This window comes from Gopherus flavomarginatus, chromosome 12, assembly GCF_025201925.1.
Source record: "Gopherus flavomarginatus isolate rGopFla2 chromosome 12, rGopFla2.mat.asm, whole genome shotgun sequence".
NCBI lineage: Eukaryota > Metazoa > Chordata > Testudines > Testudinidae > Gopherus > Gopherus flavomarginatus.
Genome location: NC_066628.1, coordinates 38674250 through 38691147, shown reverse-complemented (window position 1 = coordinate 38691147; position 16898 = coordinate 38674250). Strand labels below are relative to the sequence as shown.

The window sequence follows — 16898 nt, the reverse complement described above, 5'->3', positions numbered from 1 at the left end:
GGAATACTGCAGCGCATGTGGGTATGTGAGAAACAAAAGGATTGAAGTCCTGCTTTGTAACTAATCAGTGCAACCATAACTTTTGCGACAGATGCCTTGAGAATGCAGCACTGTTTGACTAAAAACCCAGTCCGAGGGGCTGATTTCTGGGTCTCTTTCCTGTCTCCATCTCATCAACTTTTTAAAGAGTGAGGTCAGTTTGCCCTGAAGCTGCTACAAAAACTGGAAGCTGAGTTCCACCAAAATAAATGGCGTCTGGGAAATGAAAGCTATTCTCCGCTTTTTGTCATGGAGCTAATAAGGTTGAATTCGCCCCTCCTTTCTTGGCCATTCGTCCCTCTGGCTTGTCATTAATTTCTGTCTCTGTCGCAGTTTATTGCCTGCTCATCGTGCGTCTTTGACAGATAACCTGGCAGTTTCACAAGGCTTTTTCCCCTCAATGTTTCCCAACCAAAAAAAAAAAAACAAAACCTGGTTCATGCCTAGCCTCTGTGAATGAGGCTTTGTTTTTAATTGATTTGGCTCATGCAGTGGCAGAGAGATCTGTGCAGCATTTCGCAAGCAGGATGTAGACTTGTCATGTCAGTATCCCTAGCGCTAAAGTTCTGCTTTTGGTATTGGATTTGCTAGCTTCCTTTGCAGCCTCCCTACCCTTAGGACAAGGGGAGTATCAGATGGAAGGCGAATGTACCAGGACTCAGGGAAGGAGACTGATTCTTTGGTACATAGTGGAAGAACTCCAAGAAACTGGAAGGACGTGGATTGAAGTGACTGGCTTTAAAGGATTAGCTTGTCTCTTATTACAGATAAATCGATAGTGCAGGGGACTGGAATGTGTTTTTTTGCAAAGAGCTGTCTGTTCGCTTCACAATGAGAAGTGGTTTTTCTTCTTAAATGAGGCCTGGATTACACTGTCACTCATCCTGACACTGAGCTTTTCCGGAGCGCTCCTAACAAAGGGCCTTAATAATGAGTCCTTCTCTCAGCTGCCTCCAGCCAACTAGCAAGGGCTGTGCAGAGAGTGAAAGCATCAGACTGTATCCTACATATGGTTGCCTGATCCTTTCCCAGGCATGTGTGCTATGGTCGCTGGCCAAAGGCTTCCCAACCCAAACAGGAAGAGGTCTGGCTGGTACGATTAGTGTAGGATGTCATTGGTTTTAGGCAACTTGAGTTGCAGTGTGACTGCCTTCAGTCTGCTCCTGGCTTGCTTTGGAAGTTCGAACTGGTCCATTTGAGGATATTTTCTTTTGGAGTCTCTGTTAGGGATCTAGGCTTTGCCAGAAGGGATAACCGCACTGCTCCAAGTCTAGTCTCTTGCCTCCAGGAGTGGCAGATTTTTCAGATGAAGGTCAATACTTTTGATTCCCGTAAAACAGCTGGCCAGTTGTGCCATGTTGTATTGTGGGAAGGAAGGCAGACTCCTTCCTGACCACCTATAGCAGCTATTTTATTTTCTGAAGCCTGAGATTTGATTACCCATGTCATAGCATGCATAACAATAAACAATGTGTTTAAGATTTGTAAGGGGGTTTGGCTAGTGAGCAGCTGTCTTGAACAAGGAGAGTTAGAAAATGGGTTTGGGGATCACTCTTCTTCCTCTCCAAGCACTTCCCTTAACTCTGTGGAAATCTCACCTTCAAGGGTATGTCTACACTGCAACTGATGGTGCAACCTTCTTTTATTTTGCATTTGTATAGTGTCTGTCACAGTGGGGCCCCTAGTCCATGACTAGGTCTCCTAGGGGCTACAGTAATATAAATAATGCTTACCTGAGCTACAATCCCACCTCTGTGTGCAGTGTAGATGTACTCAGTAAGCACTGTGCCTGCAAGAGGCCAGAGGGAGGACAGATCCTTCTATAAATAAAACCCTATGTTGGAACAGAGCTCGATCAGGCAGCAAGACACCAAACATGACACCCTTCTCTCTTGATGTTGAAGACCTGTCTCTCTTGAACTGGGCAGGTGTCAGAACTGATTTCTAGACATGATCTGCAGAAATCAGAAAGATTTCAAAATAACCTTTAAGACTCTTCTCAGGCCAGCCTGTTTCAAGAGACTCCACTGGTCTATCTCTCTTTGAATCATTTATGGAACATAAGTTCTAAGTGCTCTTGCTATATTAAGGGTTTAGTTTCATATTGTAATGACAGCATCATAGAAACTGAAGTTGGAAGAGACCTGGTGTGTCAGCTAAGCTGTCCATGGAGTGGGTCAGTACAAGACTTCCTGAACAGCAGATTTTGTAATACTTTTCCACTGTTTTTAAAAATAGAAATAACAGATCTTACTGCTAAACAAAACAGCGACTTTATTGGCCTGGCTAATTACATACAAGCATTTCCATCAAGTAGGACAGTGACTTCAATATTTTCTTCTTCCTTCTCCGAGAGTTTCATTAGCGAATTGGCAGAAAGGGTAATCAGCCTCAGGGCAAACTTGCTATAAGATTGCGAGGTAGTGCCGCTCTGTGAGTATCGCGATGAGAGGAGACCGGGACAGTGACTTTGAGCAGGGTAGCGTCTGTCTATTCAGCCCCTTGGGAGCGCTGTTCAGGGAGGTGCTCTGAAGATGGTTGTGGCTTGCCTCAGTGCCGGGGCTGGATGACTCTCAAGGTCCCTTCCAGCCATACAGTTCTATGATCCTGTGAGCTGTTGCTTTTGTTTGGGTGAAATATTTGATGTTTTCTTGACCAAAGCTGTGATCTTTAGACCAAACCAGCAGGTACTGATGACAGAATTATAGGCGCTACCATAAATACAGATAATCCAAGACTGGCCAGATTTGTCCTGTAGCAAACTGTGATCTGTGTCACCCTTCTGGGCAGAAATGATCCCTGAAGTGATCCAGAGGGTTTATTACACCAGCCTGGGTAGTGTGCACTAGACAAAATAGGGGAGGAAGAAGGCTCAGAATGAGCCAACTCCACAGGTAGCCCCTAGCACTGCCGTGTAAAAGCAGGAGTTATAAATACAATGCGTGGGACACCTTTAATGTGCCTCCAGGCAATTGCCCCGTGACCCACCAAACAGTGAATCGGAATGAGACTCCCTTATTGCCTAGAGGGTTTCATTTCAGGGGCCAGAGTATGATAAACCTTACTGAGAATTTAGTGCAAGTGAGAAGAAGGAAAATAGGAGGCAAAGATGATGAAGTGGTATGCGGGAAGAGTTAATGAAGGCAGATCCCCAGGGACCTCCTAACCCTGAGAAGGTCATGGAGACGCATGCTTGCGGGTCTTCCATGCCTACATGCCACGCTGTGTGTCTGTTTCTTCCACCTTAAAGCTATCTAACCTGAGGGGGGAGGGGGAGTATATTAAATAGAAAGATAGAGTTAGCAGCCAGTACTCCACTATCTGCATAGAGGTAGGGCAGTGTTTGTCAGAGGGGTAGTAATGACTATGCTCTCACACTTTATTAGATGAACCTCATTAATCTGTTTATAGCCCTGCTCACTAATGTTGCAAAAAATCCTCGAGGCTACTCAGTGTCAAGAAGGCTCCTGTTCTATTTCGACTCCATTTTGAAGTCAGCCTGTGGAGGGCACAGCTCTGCAACTTCGCTCTACACGGCTGCCATGTATCATGCACCCGACATTCCACTTTCAAACTGCTCTCCTACTGCCATCAGCTTCTTTGCTCCCCTCCCACTCCATTCGGATGCAATTAGATGCAGAGTAGGGGAGGTCAGGGGTCAAGGAGGCGCTAAAGTGACTACAAGACACTGCAGGTGATTGTACCATAAATACCCCATCGATGGAGAATTAGATGGCAGTCACCTCGGGAGATTGCTGGTCTCCATCTTTCTCTTGCTCATGAAAAATGACTACGGAAGCATATTTACACCAGAGAATGCAAGCTTGCTGCTGGCTCCAGTCCTGGCTATGTGTGCCAGGGACTGCATAGGATGACTTTCTGAAAACACTTTGCCGTGTTTGGATTGTTTAATTTAGGAGAGGAGGGAACTGAGTGGTTGGTTTGGGAGGGGGTGTTGGGTCTCTTTGGCGGTGGGAGGGTAAGTGAACTTAGCGCTCACTGAAATGTGCTTGCTCAGGATTCTGACAGCCCTCGCTTCATCCACATCAAAGATACAGCCAGGACAGCACCATGCCAACTTCACCACGCTGCCCTTTCAATGTGCTGCAGCCTTGATGTTGAGGGACTTTATCTAGGGGCCACAGGGGAGGTTCAGGCTCAGGTCCGTTCAGTCCTTAGTCTCTCTGAGACCCCCACAATGAGGTCAAGACTTGTGATAGTGTTTTTCGTGGAATGGACACTTGTCCATTTGGAACTGGATTTAAACAAGCAGATGCATTTAACGTAGGCCACTGACCAGCCATTAGGCAGTAATGCCACCACTGGCTCTACGTATTCCTCAGAGCACTAAGGGCTATGTCCTCAGTTGGCATTGTAGGCATCGCTCCCCTTACTTCGGTGCAGCTATCTCAGCTTTCACCAGCTGTAGCTCTGGCTCTAGAAGAATATTCAACCTCTGCCCCAGCCATGTTGTGTAGATCCTGTGTATCGAAGGAGAATGCCAGCTATGAAGATTGCTCTTTGTACAAGCAATGTGTTCCCTATGAGTTATGACTGTAAAAACCCCCATGGTGTATCCTGAGAGCTGCATGTTAATTACCAGCAATGCTTTGGCAGCAGATGTCTGTGACAAAGTAGCTCTCCTTTACTCTGGGGGGTAGAAATGAGGCCAGTTACACTTTATCTATAAGTATTACTCATACAGTGTCTAATGGAGGCAGCGTTGTTCCATGGAACTTCATTACTGCCCGGAGGGGGGAAGAAGAGGTTAAAAATCTCTCAGCCTCTTTGAGCAATCCCATTTCTGCTGCTGGGTTATCGTTTTAACCAATTTAAATAAGAGAGTCAATAATTACCTGCTTCCTGATAACTTCCTGCCAGTCAACACTGCAGCAGCCATGGTCCACACACCAGCCGCTGGGGGCTCTGTCTCTCCATCTTTCATCTTTAAGCTTTTATAAAGGGTCTGGAGGGAACCTTGTTTGAACAATCAGTCTCCTTTTTCGTATATTATATCTTACGGTTATTATATTATATTATACGGTTATTATATATTATGGTGACGGATGACGCTTGGAACGCAGCCCTAAGTAAAGTGCCATCTGGCACTTTAGCTGGAGAGCTGAGATCACGCAGGAGGGACGAGCGTGTCCTCTGTCACGAGGGGGGACAGCAGAGGAGGCTTGGAAGGAGTTCTGAGACAGGGAACTGCAAGAAAGTGAGCCCCACAAAGCCTCTTCTTGAAATCTGTAACAGATTGATCCTTATAAGCGTTGCAACCTGTGTGTGACTGGCTGAGGCTGCTGGGGTGTGGGGAATAGGGTGGTGGGTGCCACAGTGGAGGTGGTGGCGCTGTTGTGGCGGTTATCTAGGCTGCAAATAGGTGTGTTTAAGTCAGTAGTGGTAACATTTTTAGTGGCTAAACACTCTGGGCTGTTTTAGCCTCAGTGACAAAGAACAAACACCATGTTGGGGGGAGCCTAAAACTTGCTAAGTTCTTTCAGGCAGAAGTGTGGTTCAAACCATTCGGACTGGCTCCAGAAGAGTCCTTACATTTGCCAAAGGCCTGATCCAAAGCCCCCTGAAATCAGTGGAAAGACTCCCCCTGTAGACGTCAATAGTCTTTGGATCAGGCCCCAGATCAGGGGATGAAATCACACATTTCTGCCTGTGTCGTCAGTGTTAAAACTCAAGCTCCTCTTCCCCTGTTGTCTAAATGTCATCTATAGGAGAGAACCTGATGCAGGGAGGGGCTCTTACACAGCCCGTGGAGCAGGGCCATGGCTCCTGAGCAGGCCAGATGTCACAGAGCTCATCAGGTGTTTCTGCTAGGCCACCTGGCTGTCAGAGGCACTTCTTAGCCATGGTGCATTTGTCTCCGTCACCTCCAGCATTCACCTAGGCTGCTGGCGTAGCTTGTTGAGCTCAGGGACATCTCGCCCAGGCAGAGCTGGCATCAGAATTACTGCTCATTTGACACCAGCTAGGAAGTGACTGCTTTTCCTACTGTTCAAGGAGACTCTTTGCTTCTGTTTCTACACAACTAATCTTAACAGGGACCATTTTCCTCTCAGAGGTGTCGCTTCGTTAACTTCCGCTCTGCTGTGGGAATGTTCCATATCCATAGCCTTGCAGCATCTGTAAAGCATCCAGTTTAGCCTGCCACCTGAGGCAAAGCAGTTTACCAAAGAGAGTGATCCAGTGGATCTAAATCTCAAGTCCTTATGCTTGTAAATGCCATATTTCTCCATTTTTAGAGTAAGCTTATTGGTATCCCCTCACCCCTTTCAGTGGGAAGAAGAGGGCTGCTCAGAACTTGTGATGTGCAGTCACCAATATTGGAGATGCTGGGTGAAATCACCATGAGAACAACCTTTCATGTGAGAAGTCCACACTTCTGCCACCAGTCAGAACCAGGAGCCTCAGAGCAAAGATTTTGATTTGGAATTGGCTGTTGCTTTGGGTCGAGTTTTAGAGGGCTGAGGTTGTGGGGTTAGTTCTCATCTTAAGCAAACATTGCTCAGAATTTGGGGTTTCTCCAGGCTCTGAATCAAAAAGGTACAGTAGTTATTCAGGTTAGTTTAATTCTCAGTGAATGCTAAACATTGTGGATGCTTTTTCTGCCGATTAGATCTTGAAGGCAACTAAGCAAGTTCCAATGGCATTTGTGAATGAAACTTGTTTTCATCAGTGTCCCTTGGCAGGCATGTGCATTCACACTCTCAGCACACAGACATTTACTTGTGGAGTCCGTGGTGCTAGTTCTAGTCCCTGAGACCCATTGCTTTATAAAAAGCTGTGAGAGAAGAGTCAAATTCAATAAAATGTGGTCTGCTTATTCTGAACACTGAAGACTTGAGCAATGACGACGTATGCTTCCTCCAGATCCAATAAAGAGCCTGTTTGGCCAACAAAACCCTCTGACTCTGGCATAAGGCACCTTCTTCCTGATTTGATTCTTGATCAATATGTCTGATACCTGGCAACATTCTCTTGGAGTATCTCAGCTGATCCTCACAAGTGGATGTTGACTGAGGCACTACAGCCATCCAGTTTACATAACCACTTCAGTACTTTCCCTTTCCTTCTTGTGATTTTCTTTGTAAGTGTCATCTTATCCAAAGTGGCTTGTCTACTTCTTACCTGGCATGCGAATTTCAACATAAATACTGTGTTTCTTTTTCAGTTGCTGTGCATGTTTCTAACAATAACAGCAAATCCCATCTTGGTCCCTGCAGGAAGAAGGCTCCAAGTCAACAGGCCTGTCTTTCATTCTGAAGTATTAAGAGCTGACAGAGGGAGAGGCTAGGAAGCCACTGACAGCTGGATTCCTGTTTGTTGTAACCCCCAAACCTTGGCAATGTTATAGACAGAAAAAAAAACTGTTGGGGGGATAGGGAGGAGGCATCCTAACACTTCAAGAACTAACCAGCTATCGAGTTCGCTGGCCATCAGGGCACAGCATAATTCAGAGAGACGAGCTGTTGTTTTCTGTTCTGTGCTAGCAAACTTCTAATTTTCTCTGACTGGAAACATAATCTTCAATAAAAGCCACAAACAGGTTGCCATCTAGTTATGTACTGGGTCATGCTGGCTTCAACACAAACAGGACTTTGCAAAGAGAAGAGGCTTTCATTTTTTTGTGCATGACTTCCTACCTGACTGCAACAGGCGTGGGTATATTTTTTTATTTTGTAACGGAAGGGGTTCGAGGACAGAGATTAGGGTGACCCCCTCCGATAATTGAGCCAATCCCTTGCAAGAGCATGCTAAGGATTCCCTTCTCCCACACTCATCGGGGATGTAGGAGCTCTTAGACACAGCACTTCACCTTAGCCGAAAGGCTGACATCTCTTCTTCCGTGTTCAGGTTGAACTGAACGAGCCTCCATTCATTGTCTCTAATTGTAAACCACCAGAGTGCAATAATTCACTTCAATTAAAGATTTGCCTGTTCCTTCTGCCTCAGGTTATTTTGCTAAAATTTAGTATTCGGGATAGGGTGACCAGACTGCAAGTGTGAAAAATCAGGATGGGAGTGGGGGGTAATAGAAGCCCATATTTAAAAAAAAAAAAACAAAAAAAAGGCCTAACTATCAGAATTGTCCCTATAAAATCGGGGTATCTGGTCACTCTAACTTGGGGTGATAGAGGCCTTAGATATTTCTAAGAAAGCAGGGGAGTTGAACTAGAAAATGCAAGAGCTCTTTCTTGGTGTGTAACAAGTAGCGCCGTTTGAATTCCATGAGGATGCTTTTTTTCTGTACAGACTTAGGCTTTGTTGACTGTTGCATGTAGTGAGTCAGGGTTTGTAAAACAGCCACGGTCAGCTCCAGGGTTTTTGCCACCCCAAGCAACAAAAAAAGAAAAAAAAAAATCCACGATCGCGATCTGCAGCTCAACCGCCGCCACTTCAGAATTCGGTGGCTGGCTCTTCGCTCCGAGAGGGACCAAGGGACCTGCCACCAAGGACCCAGACATGCTGCCTCTCACCATTGGCCGCCCCAAGCAGCTGCTTGCTGAGCTGGTGCCTGGAGACGGCCCTGAAAACAGCTCACTTTAGAGAAAGAGATGAGCCTAGAAAATGTCGTTGGCAGATGAGGTGGCTTGTGTCTTAGATGGAAGTCTAGGCTCACCTTTTCTTCAGGAAGAGGGTAAAGCGATAACGGCAATTATGGAGTTAATTAACTTCTTGGGGAGGAGAAGCTGGATCACTGTGAACTTGGCAGCTTGTGAGGAAGACACAATGATTTGAAAAATCCTTGGAATGAAAATATGGCTGACTTCTCCCATCCCTGAGAGAAACACGACTGCCATTTTTTTTTTATTATGGTATTATTTAAGTACTTAAATCTTTATTTTGCAGGGTGGGACGGGGTGGCGCGGAGCGCTTATTTTTAAACACCCAGTTTTGAAAATCTTGGCCTACATGTTCATATTTATCTCCTCCTCTCCTACACACACCTTTCCAATAGGCTGCAAGGCCTTGTATCTGAAACATCTTTGAAAAGGCTGGTCTGTCTCTTCAGCTCTCCAATTCTGAGCTAGTTGGGATGGGCCCAGTCACTGGGCTAAAACTGATCTTTTGATCCTCCTTTACCGGTTAAATGGAAGAGCTTCTGGTTTGGAACTGATGGCCATTACCTGTCCTGTTTCAAATCTCAATGAACTTGGGGGGTTGATTTTTGCTATTTAATCCCATCCACTACTCTCTGTTTCTCATTTAAAGACAATTCAGCACGTAGCACTGTTTGCTCTATAAACAGGGTCTGCTCTCAAATCTGCGCAACTTGATTCATCTCAGCCAAAGCCATTGCCTTATTCTTATTGATCCTTGGAAGCCCAATGTGGTTCATTGATGGGAGTTGGATGGGGAAGGTAATGTAATATTTAGACTGCTCTTGAATTCATCTCACACCTCACTCCTTGAAATCAGGCTTTTATGATGAGCAATGGATAGTTTGTTATAAAAGGGTGGGGGGAAATCCATACCTGCAGGCATGATGATTTGTGTTCATCTCACTCCTAATAAGTTGAGGAGTAGAGTCCTTGAGAGAGAGAGAGAGGCAGAGTTTGAAGCTGTTCTCTGAAGTTGATCAATGGGTTTAGTACATCTAGATTACTTGGGAGCTGGTGAATTTATAACCGTGCAGAAGTTAGAGGGGAAAACCCCAAAAGCACTTTTTATATTTTTACCCACAACTGTTACAAAATTCAGTTACCTGCTTCCTCTCCAGCTTCAGTTTACAAGTGTGTCTAGAGATGGACACACGAATCAGGCCCTGCATCTTCTACTTAAGCACCAAATTGCAGTTGTGCTCAGAGACCAAGACAGACCTCAAACCCTCCTCCTTTGCTACCTAGGGGCCCTTTTTCTGTCCTTGCGTTGGATGAAGGTGCTGTTTTGCCAGTTGGTTCTGGTGTACTCTAATTTGCAGAGGACACCTGTTCCTTAATTATCACCATTCCTTGTCTGTCGTTTTGTTTCAGCTCTTAGTGATGCATGAGCTAATCATCTCTCTTGAAGGGGGATTATGTTAACAGTTTGAACATGTGTGTCTAAGAGAGGCTAGTTGGGCATGGGTCTGTAATTTCAGTGGTGGTAGATTTGGCTTCTGCTTCGTTGGTGCTAGTCCAGGTCTTTCACCTGCATTCTCCATATGTGCATTGGGCTGCATCTGTATCCTTGATGATGATGATATCCCCACCTTTCTGACCCTTGGAAGCTGCATTCTACTTTAGGACCGAAAGGCAGTCAGTAGAAAGGAGGCTGCTGGCAGGTGGGGAGGGAGGGAATTCAGGGAGCATAACACACACACAGGAGATCAAAGGAAAAGGGCAGAGAAAAAAATTAATTTCTATAACCCTTTTAATTCAATTGTATTAGAACAGAAAAGTCCTTGATATTTCTTTTTGCTGTCTAAGACTTGTCAGTTATATTTGAAATATCTTTTGTGCTTCCTGGGTGATCTCATCCAAAGGATCTTGTAGCGTTTCTTAAACGTTAATCCTCACCCGAACACCCGTTGGCATTCCTATTTTGCAAACAGGAAAACCAAGACACAGAGAGGGTAAGTGGTTTGCTCAGGTGTTGCAGCAAATCATTGACTGAGCTGGGAATAAAACCCAAAAGTTCTGACTCCCAGTCCCCTCCCTGGGTTTATTTTGGCCACCTGGCAGTATCTGTGTTGTGAAATTATTCCAGTTGCATAACGTATTTTCTGGAACGGGTTTAGAAAAGTTTCCTGGAGTTGTGCATGTCTTTAAATAACTTGAGTTCTGTTCCAGCTCTTCCATGGGTTCATTGTGGGACCTTGGGTAAGTCATATAGCCTCTTTGTGACTCCGTTTCCCCATCTGTAAAGTAGAGTGCTACCTTCCTTTGTAAAGTGCTTGGAGATGTATGGATGAACAGAGCTATATAAATGCTCAGTATTTATTGCTCTGTTTATTTTTAAAGAATCTTACTAGTTGCCAAGCAAACGGACACAGCATGTGCTGGTTTCTTCTGGGCCTTTGTCCTGTATCCTCCTGCTTGCACATGATAGTGATGAGAGTCTGAGTCAGTGCTTGATTGATTGACTGTCACACTCTCCATCCCCACAAAAACAGAGTGTGTGCAAAGCTCCCCTCCTGTATCACTCTCTTCCTCCTCCCCCAACCTTCTCAGTAAAAGCAACTTCTCTCTCTCTCTCTCTCTGGATACCACATTAGCTTCGCCCAGTGGGTGCTCAGAACTCTTTCAAGCCCTTGACATTCTGTGTGTGTTCTTAAAGTGCTTCCTGTTATCTGATTTGGCTAATTAGTCTGTCAGGTAATCGGCACCTCATTACCCCGCCCCCCTCAGTGCCACTGAGGTTGGATAAGAGGTCACAGCTCAGTCACTTGTTCAGTCTCTGTTGCACTGGGGGGAAGTAGAGGGAAGTGAGATGTCTAAGGAAATGTAAGTCTTTTCAATTAGTCCTACTTTCTGCCAAGTGACTATGGGTGTGCGATGGGAAGCTGTAAGATATTCAGCAGATCCTGGTACTGCAGTGTCCCCCAATTTAGCCTTTAGAGACCCCTCTGCGGTCTGTCTGCTAGCTGTGATTAAAATTACTGGATGCCTAATAAGGGCACTTGCTGGTGGTAGCTTTGGTTTCCCACTCTGCATGGAATGTTCCTTAATGGCAAAGGCGCTGTGAGGCCCTTCATCTTCAGAGTTTTCAGTTCACGGGTCTGGTTTGCATATGTCACTTTCTGTTGTTAATGTAAAAGTGAAAATGTAGCACATCAGGGATTAGTTTAGCTGGAGCTGGTTCACCCTAGTCACTTGGCAGGTTCCACTGTTTTTCAGGCTAGCACACCTCAAGGCGGGCCCATCAATGTTAATTCAACCAGACTGGTCACAGCTACAGCTATCAAGACCTAAACTGAGCATGTACCCAGACAAAGAGGTTTAATATTTAATGTTCTGTAAAGTTATGCTGATAGCTTGCACTAAAATTTGTCAGTAACAGTGTGCTGTACAGGTGATAGCAAACATCAGGAAGCCAAGAGGATCCTGAGCTCTGTCTGCCTGAGGCATATAATCTGACATCGAGCAATTCGTTTGTCCCCTCCTTGTGTCTCAGCCAGTCCAGCTTTAAAACTGACTAGTGAAGAAATCTTGGTGTCAAACAGAAGCTGATTTTTGGCCTTAATAGCAAAATTCTGATTTCTAGCCTGATTCCTGTTTGTTTTTTCAATCTTTCCAGGCAGCATTTACTCTACTACTGGGTCCTTTCACCTTTTTTAATGTTCAGAAGACCAAGTATCTGCAGATCATGACATCCCTGATGAGGTGGATCGGTGAGTCCATGAACTTTTCAGCTTTAGCAAGTCTTCACCCCATCACTACTGATGGAAACTGAATCACTGGTATTGTATATAGATGTTGGAGTAACTCTGTCATGGCCTGCACATCCTGCCCTCTCAAAGACCTGAGTCAACCATAGATTTATTTTTATTTTTGAGCCAGGGTCACCTTCATTTTAGACACGAGTTTTATAAGTGAACACTGGCTAAAATGGTGCTGAGTCCCCAGTGTCTTGCCATTGGTGCACCATAAGCTGCCTCAGAAACTTCGTAACAGAAACAAGCTGTTTTCAACAGGCACTCTGCCTTCTTCTCCAAGTCCCTTGGGGGTCTTTTATGGTATGTCACTAAAAGTGAAGCTTAAAACGGATTTTTTCTGGAGGGGTGTGTGGAAATTCTGCTTCTTGTGATCAGAGTACTATCCATGTTGACCAACTGTCCATCTCACAACTGGAACACCAACACTTGGATTTTCCAGTGTCAAAGCAGGGGAGCATAGCGCATAGAGATTAAAAAGGCTATTGGATTTTGTGGCTTGGTGTGACAGTTCTCCCAATGGACACTCCTGAACATCAGGTCAATTTCGTCAGGATCCAGGTCTTGGAAATAAGTGGGATGAATCCATTCCATCAGGACAGAGTTCATTGTGGCAGGAGGTGACTACTTTAGTTTGCTCTTTGGAGCACTGATGCTTTTAATGGAGAACCCACCCTGAATCTTGTCAGTCATCCAAGGACTTAATTGCAGTGAATCTGGGCCACGTGCATACATTTCAGGAAGAGGTTGCATACCTGCACACTGTGTTTTGCCCAGGCTTATAGTTCTGAGTGTTTATCTCAGTCTACTCCAGACCCAGATTTGATAACTGATACCTATCATCAGCCCGTGTCAGGAAGGAAAAACAACTTTCCCTAGTTCAGCCTGTGGGACTTTGCCACCTGTTCAGTATCACCTCTGTACGCAGTAAAGGCCAATCTTGGTTAGCCAAGTTCAAAGGCCTGTGATCCTGAACTGAAACCCCCAGCAGTACTCAAGAGGAGCTGGATGAGACTGTCTGAGCTGAGGTTTATCGGTCGTGTTGCTTAGGGAAATGAAGCTCCCATGGTGGATGAGAGATTAAGCTGCAGAACCTCAAATGTTGAGCCGTTTGAAATAACTAACACTGACCCCATATGGTGTGAAAATCTCGAATGTCAGTGTCTCTCCTTTGTTGCCTGAGCACATGAAATGTTTGAAAGCCCCATGCTCCCCAGAAGGAGGGGTTATCTCATTAAAGGGGTATTAAAGGTAGCGAAAAATATAATCCCTTCTCCTCTCACTGGCCCATTTCCAATCACCCAGTCTCCTCTGTTCCTGCAGATGCATCAGGCAAGCCTCTCATCTCTGAGACAACCTGGCTGGCCTGCCATTGGTCTGTCCCTAGTCTTGGCCCAAAGGTTTTCTTTCCTTGACAGCCGTAGTGTTTGGAAAGGTGTAGGGGAAATTCATGCTTTAGCCTGATTGATTCCCGTGTCAGGCCATTAGGGGATGTCTGTCCCAGATAATGCTGTTTAATGGCCCCGGTGGTACCTCAGTGGCTACTTGTTGCAATGGATTCAACGAGTAATAGATTTATTAGAGAAGAAGATTCTTTAAAGGAAAGTGGGTTTATACAGTAAATAAAGAGTAATAGTCCTGCTGCAGGGCTTGGGTTTGGGGTGATGATTCTGCCACAGAGCTTGGGGAGGGGATGAATCCACGCGCTTGGGTTGGGTTGGGGTTAGGCTCCTACTGCAGAACTTGTAGGAGAGAAGGAACTGCAAACAAAGCTTGAGGAAGGATTTAGCCCCTATGCTTGGTTTGGGCTTCCTGGTGTGCTGATTGTATCCTTCTGATATACTAAGGCCAGGCACTGCTCCCTCTCTCCAGGATCTGTGACTGCATTTCCTGGCCTGTTCTAGCAGAGTGATGATGACGTTGTTTCTAGAACCTAACCTGAGCATCGGAGCCAAACTCTGCAGCTCTACCAGGCTGGCCGATCCACATTGGCTTTTACGCAGTTAAGGGGACACATCTGCTTCTCCTCTTTCAGAAAGTGCTGTCTGCACTTCACCTCCCCTTTCAGATAGGATGACCATGGACAAGTGCATGAACTTGCACTTGCCAGGAACCAGTCCTCTGCATAGCTGGCCCACCTCTACTCTCTGTCCTTAGCAGTTAATATTGGCCTCCAGTGTGTCTGCTGCAGGACGTACACTGCTCCCTTTCCCCCCATTCAGTGAAAGCCTGTGGATTTCCCAGCCGCAGTGGCTGGCATCAGTCTGCACTGCCCCAGGTGTACTGAAGATTAAGATGACAGTAGCGGAAAGAATGACTCTTCGCAGCGGAGAGAGCGAGCTGCATGTGAAGGTCGTCTCTACTTGTGTTTTGTAACGGTGTCATCCTTGCCTTTGAAAGTTGTTTCCTCTCTTTCTCCTTCTGATCTGAGTGATAATCAAATGTCACTCGCCTCCTCACCGAGCCATACGCTCTCAGAAGTAATATTTCAATTAACAACACCTACAGTGGTCATTTTTCTCCATGAAATGTAAAGACTTCATCTCTCCTTGAAAAATAAGCTACCTTGAGAATGCTAGCACCTGCATCACAAAGAAAAATTGGTCCAGGTCAGAGAATTCAGAGGAACAACCAGGCCTGGGGCTCAGCGTCCTCTGGCTGGGCTGCTGCATCCAGCTGAGGCATTCTTTATTTTTCTGATGTTGTGGAAGCTCTTTGTGTGCAGCTGAGGCAGACACATACTGAAGCACCCAAAAGGCCAAGGGGCATGGGGAATCCTTGAGATGATCTGAGGCTTGAAAATACAAGTGCAATAAAATTGGTGATACCAGATGGATGGGAATCTATTGGGTAGGCCTGTTGAGCCCAAAGAACTCATCTGAAAACAAAGACTAGTATGGAGAAGCATTTCCCTGTGTAACCTTGATAAGAGCAAGGAGGCCATAAGTACATTTCATCTGGTGGAGTAGAACATGCCATGGCTAAAGACTCAGGTTATATGGAGACCTGAAACCGTGTTAACACCTCTTGAGAGCCACGACTTAAACACAGCTCATTATAAAGTTGTAAGCATTGTTTTGGATCACTGTACCAGGCTTATGAATAGGAATAAAATATTTAACACTTGTTTACCCTCGTCATTTTCAGAAATTCCTCCAGAATTGGCCAAATACCAGTGCTAGCCATGGTGGAAGCAGTAGCGTAAACCAAGCTCAGATGTTTTTACCAGCTGTCTAGTCCTGCTCTGAACAGGTTACATAACAGTGGTTAAAATTCCCATAGCCCAGTTTATATTAGTGTTCTCACTGTTGCTAAGGCCAGTGAGTTGCACTGACTCTAGACCAGCTTTCCGAAGAATTTCTGAATGTGCTCCACATAAATGCAGTCTTTTATAAACTGAGTAGGATACTAGTAGGCTATAAGATGGTTATCTAAAAAATTTCCTAACCTAAGGCCTGGTTGTGCTGTTGGTATGGTTGTGGTATAATATGGCGCTCTTTTGCCAGTATATACAGAAAAATGTATTTCTGTTCCCTGTCCATGCCATTGGGAAGCTGGAGGAACGGCCAAAAGGGGCTAACTGAAAGAATCCCTCCATGGAACACTACTTAGAGGAAGAACTTACTGCCCTTAGTGACAAAGGGGACATGCAAAGAATTGCCCAAGTCTTGAAGGCCAAGACTATAACAGGATTAAAAAAAGAAGTAGATAAATTCATGGAGGATAGGTCCACCAATGGCTATTAGCCAGGATGGGCAGGGATGGTGTCCCTAGCCTCTGTTTGCCAGATGCTGGGAATGGGCGACAGGATGCATCACTTGATGATTACCTGTTCTGTTCATTTACACTGGGGCACCTGGCATTGATCACTGTTGGAAGACAGGATACTGGGCTAGATGGATTTTTAGTCTGACCCAGCATGACTGTTCTTATGTTCTTAAGATAGACAGGGATAGTGGAGCCTTATTTATGCCCTAAGCGACATCTGACAGTGCAGGAAGGATCCAGGTTCTGATTATAGTGTTTTAGCTTAGGTCTTGAATTGTATAACCTTAAAACTTCTATTTTCTAAGCCAGTTGTAGAATAATGAACACGGTTTTATCTTGCCAGCATGCTAGTGTGCTAATATTTGGGCCATAGATCTCTTCAGATATCATTACTTTTATAAACAACTGCAGGTCAAAACTTTGCTAGCTGTAACATTGAAATGTGTTTGTTGCGAATAGGATGCTAGTATGAATTCTCGCATCAGCTGGGCCAAGGATTCTTTATCGGGAACTATATTGTAACATCCTTTCCCCTTTCTTATGCACATTTGCCCCCAAAGTAACGTAAAACCATTGTAAAATTGTCAGAGCGGTACAAGAAGATTGTTCCCTAGCCTGGTTAAAGCACTCTTGGAGTGGATCCTTTAATGCAGTTTGGCTAACCCAGTTCTTGGAATATCATCGCTTTTATACCCTGATCAAGGAATCAGCCTTGAGAGAG

The 16898-nt window shown here is 45.2% G+C and overlaps 1 protein-coding gene across 2 annotated transcripts in view; it reads left to right on the top strand.

Moving 5' to 3' along the window:
- TMEM104 (transmembrane protein 104) overlaps positions 1–16898 on the top strand; it is a 65046-nt gene that overhangs the window by 32192 nt on the left and 15956 nt on the right. For both annotated transcript variants that reach the window (XM_050920844.1, XM_050920845.1), the window contains one exon: positions 12274–12367. In XM_050920844.1, coding sequence (XP_050776801.1) covers positions 12274–12367 — 94 coding nt within the window. The remainder of the gene's footprint in view (positions 1–12273; positions 12368–16898) is intronic.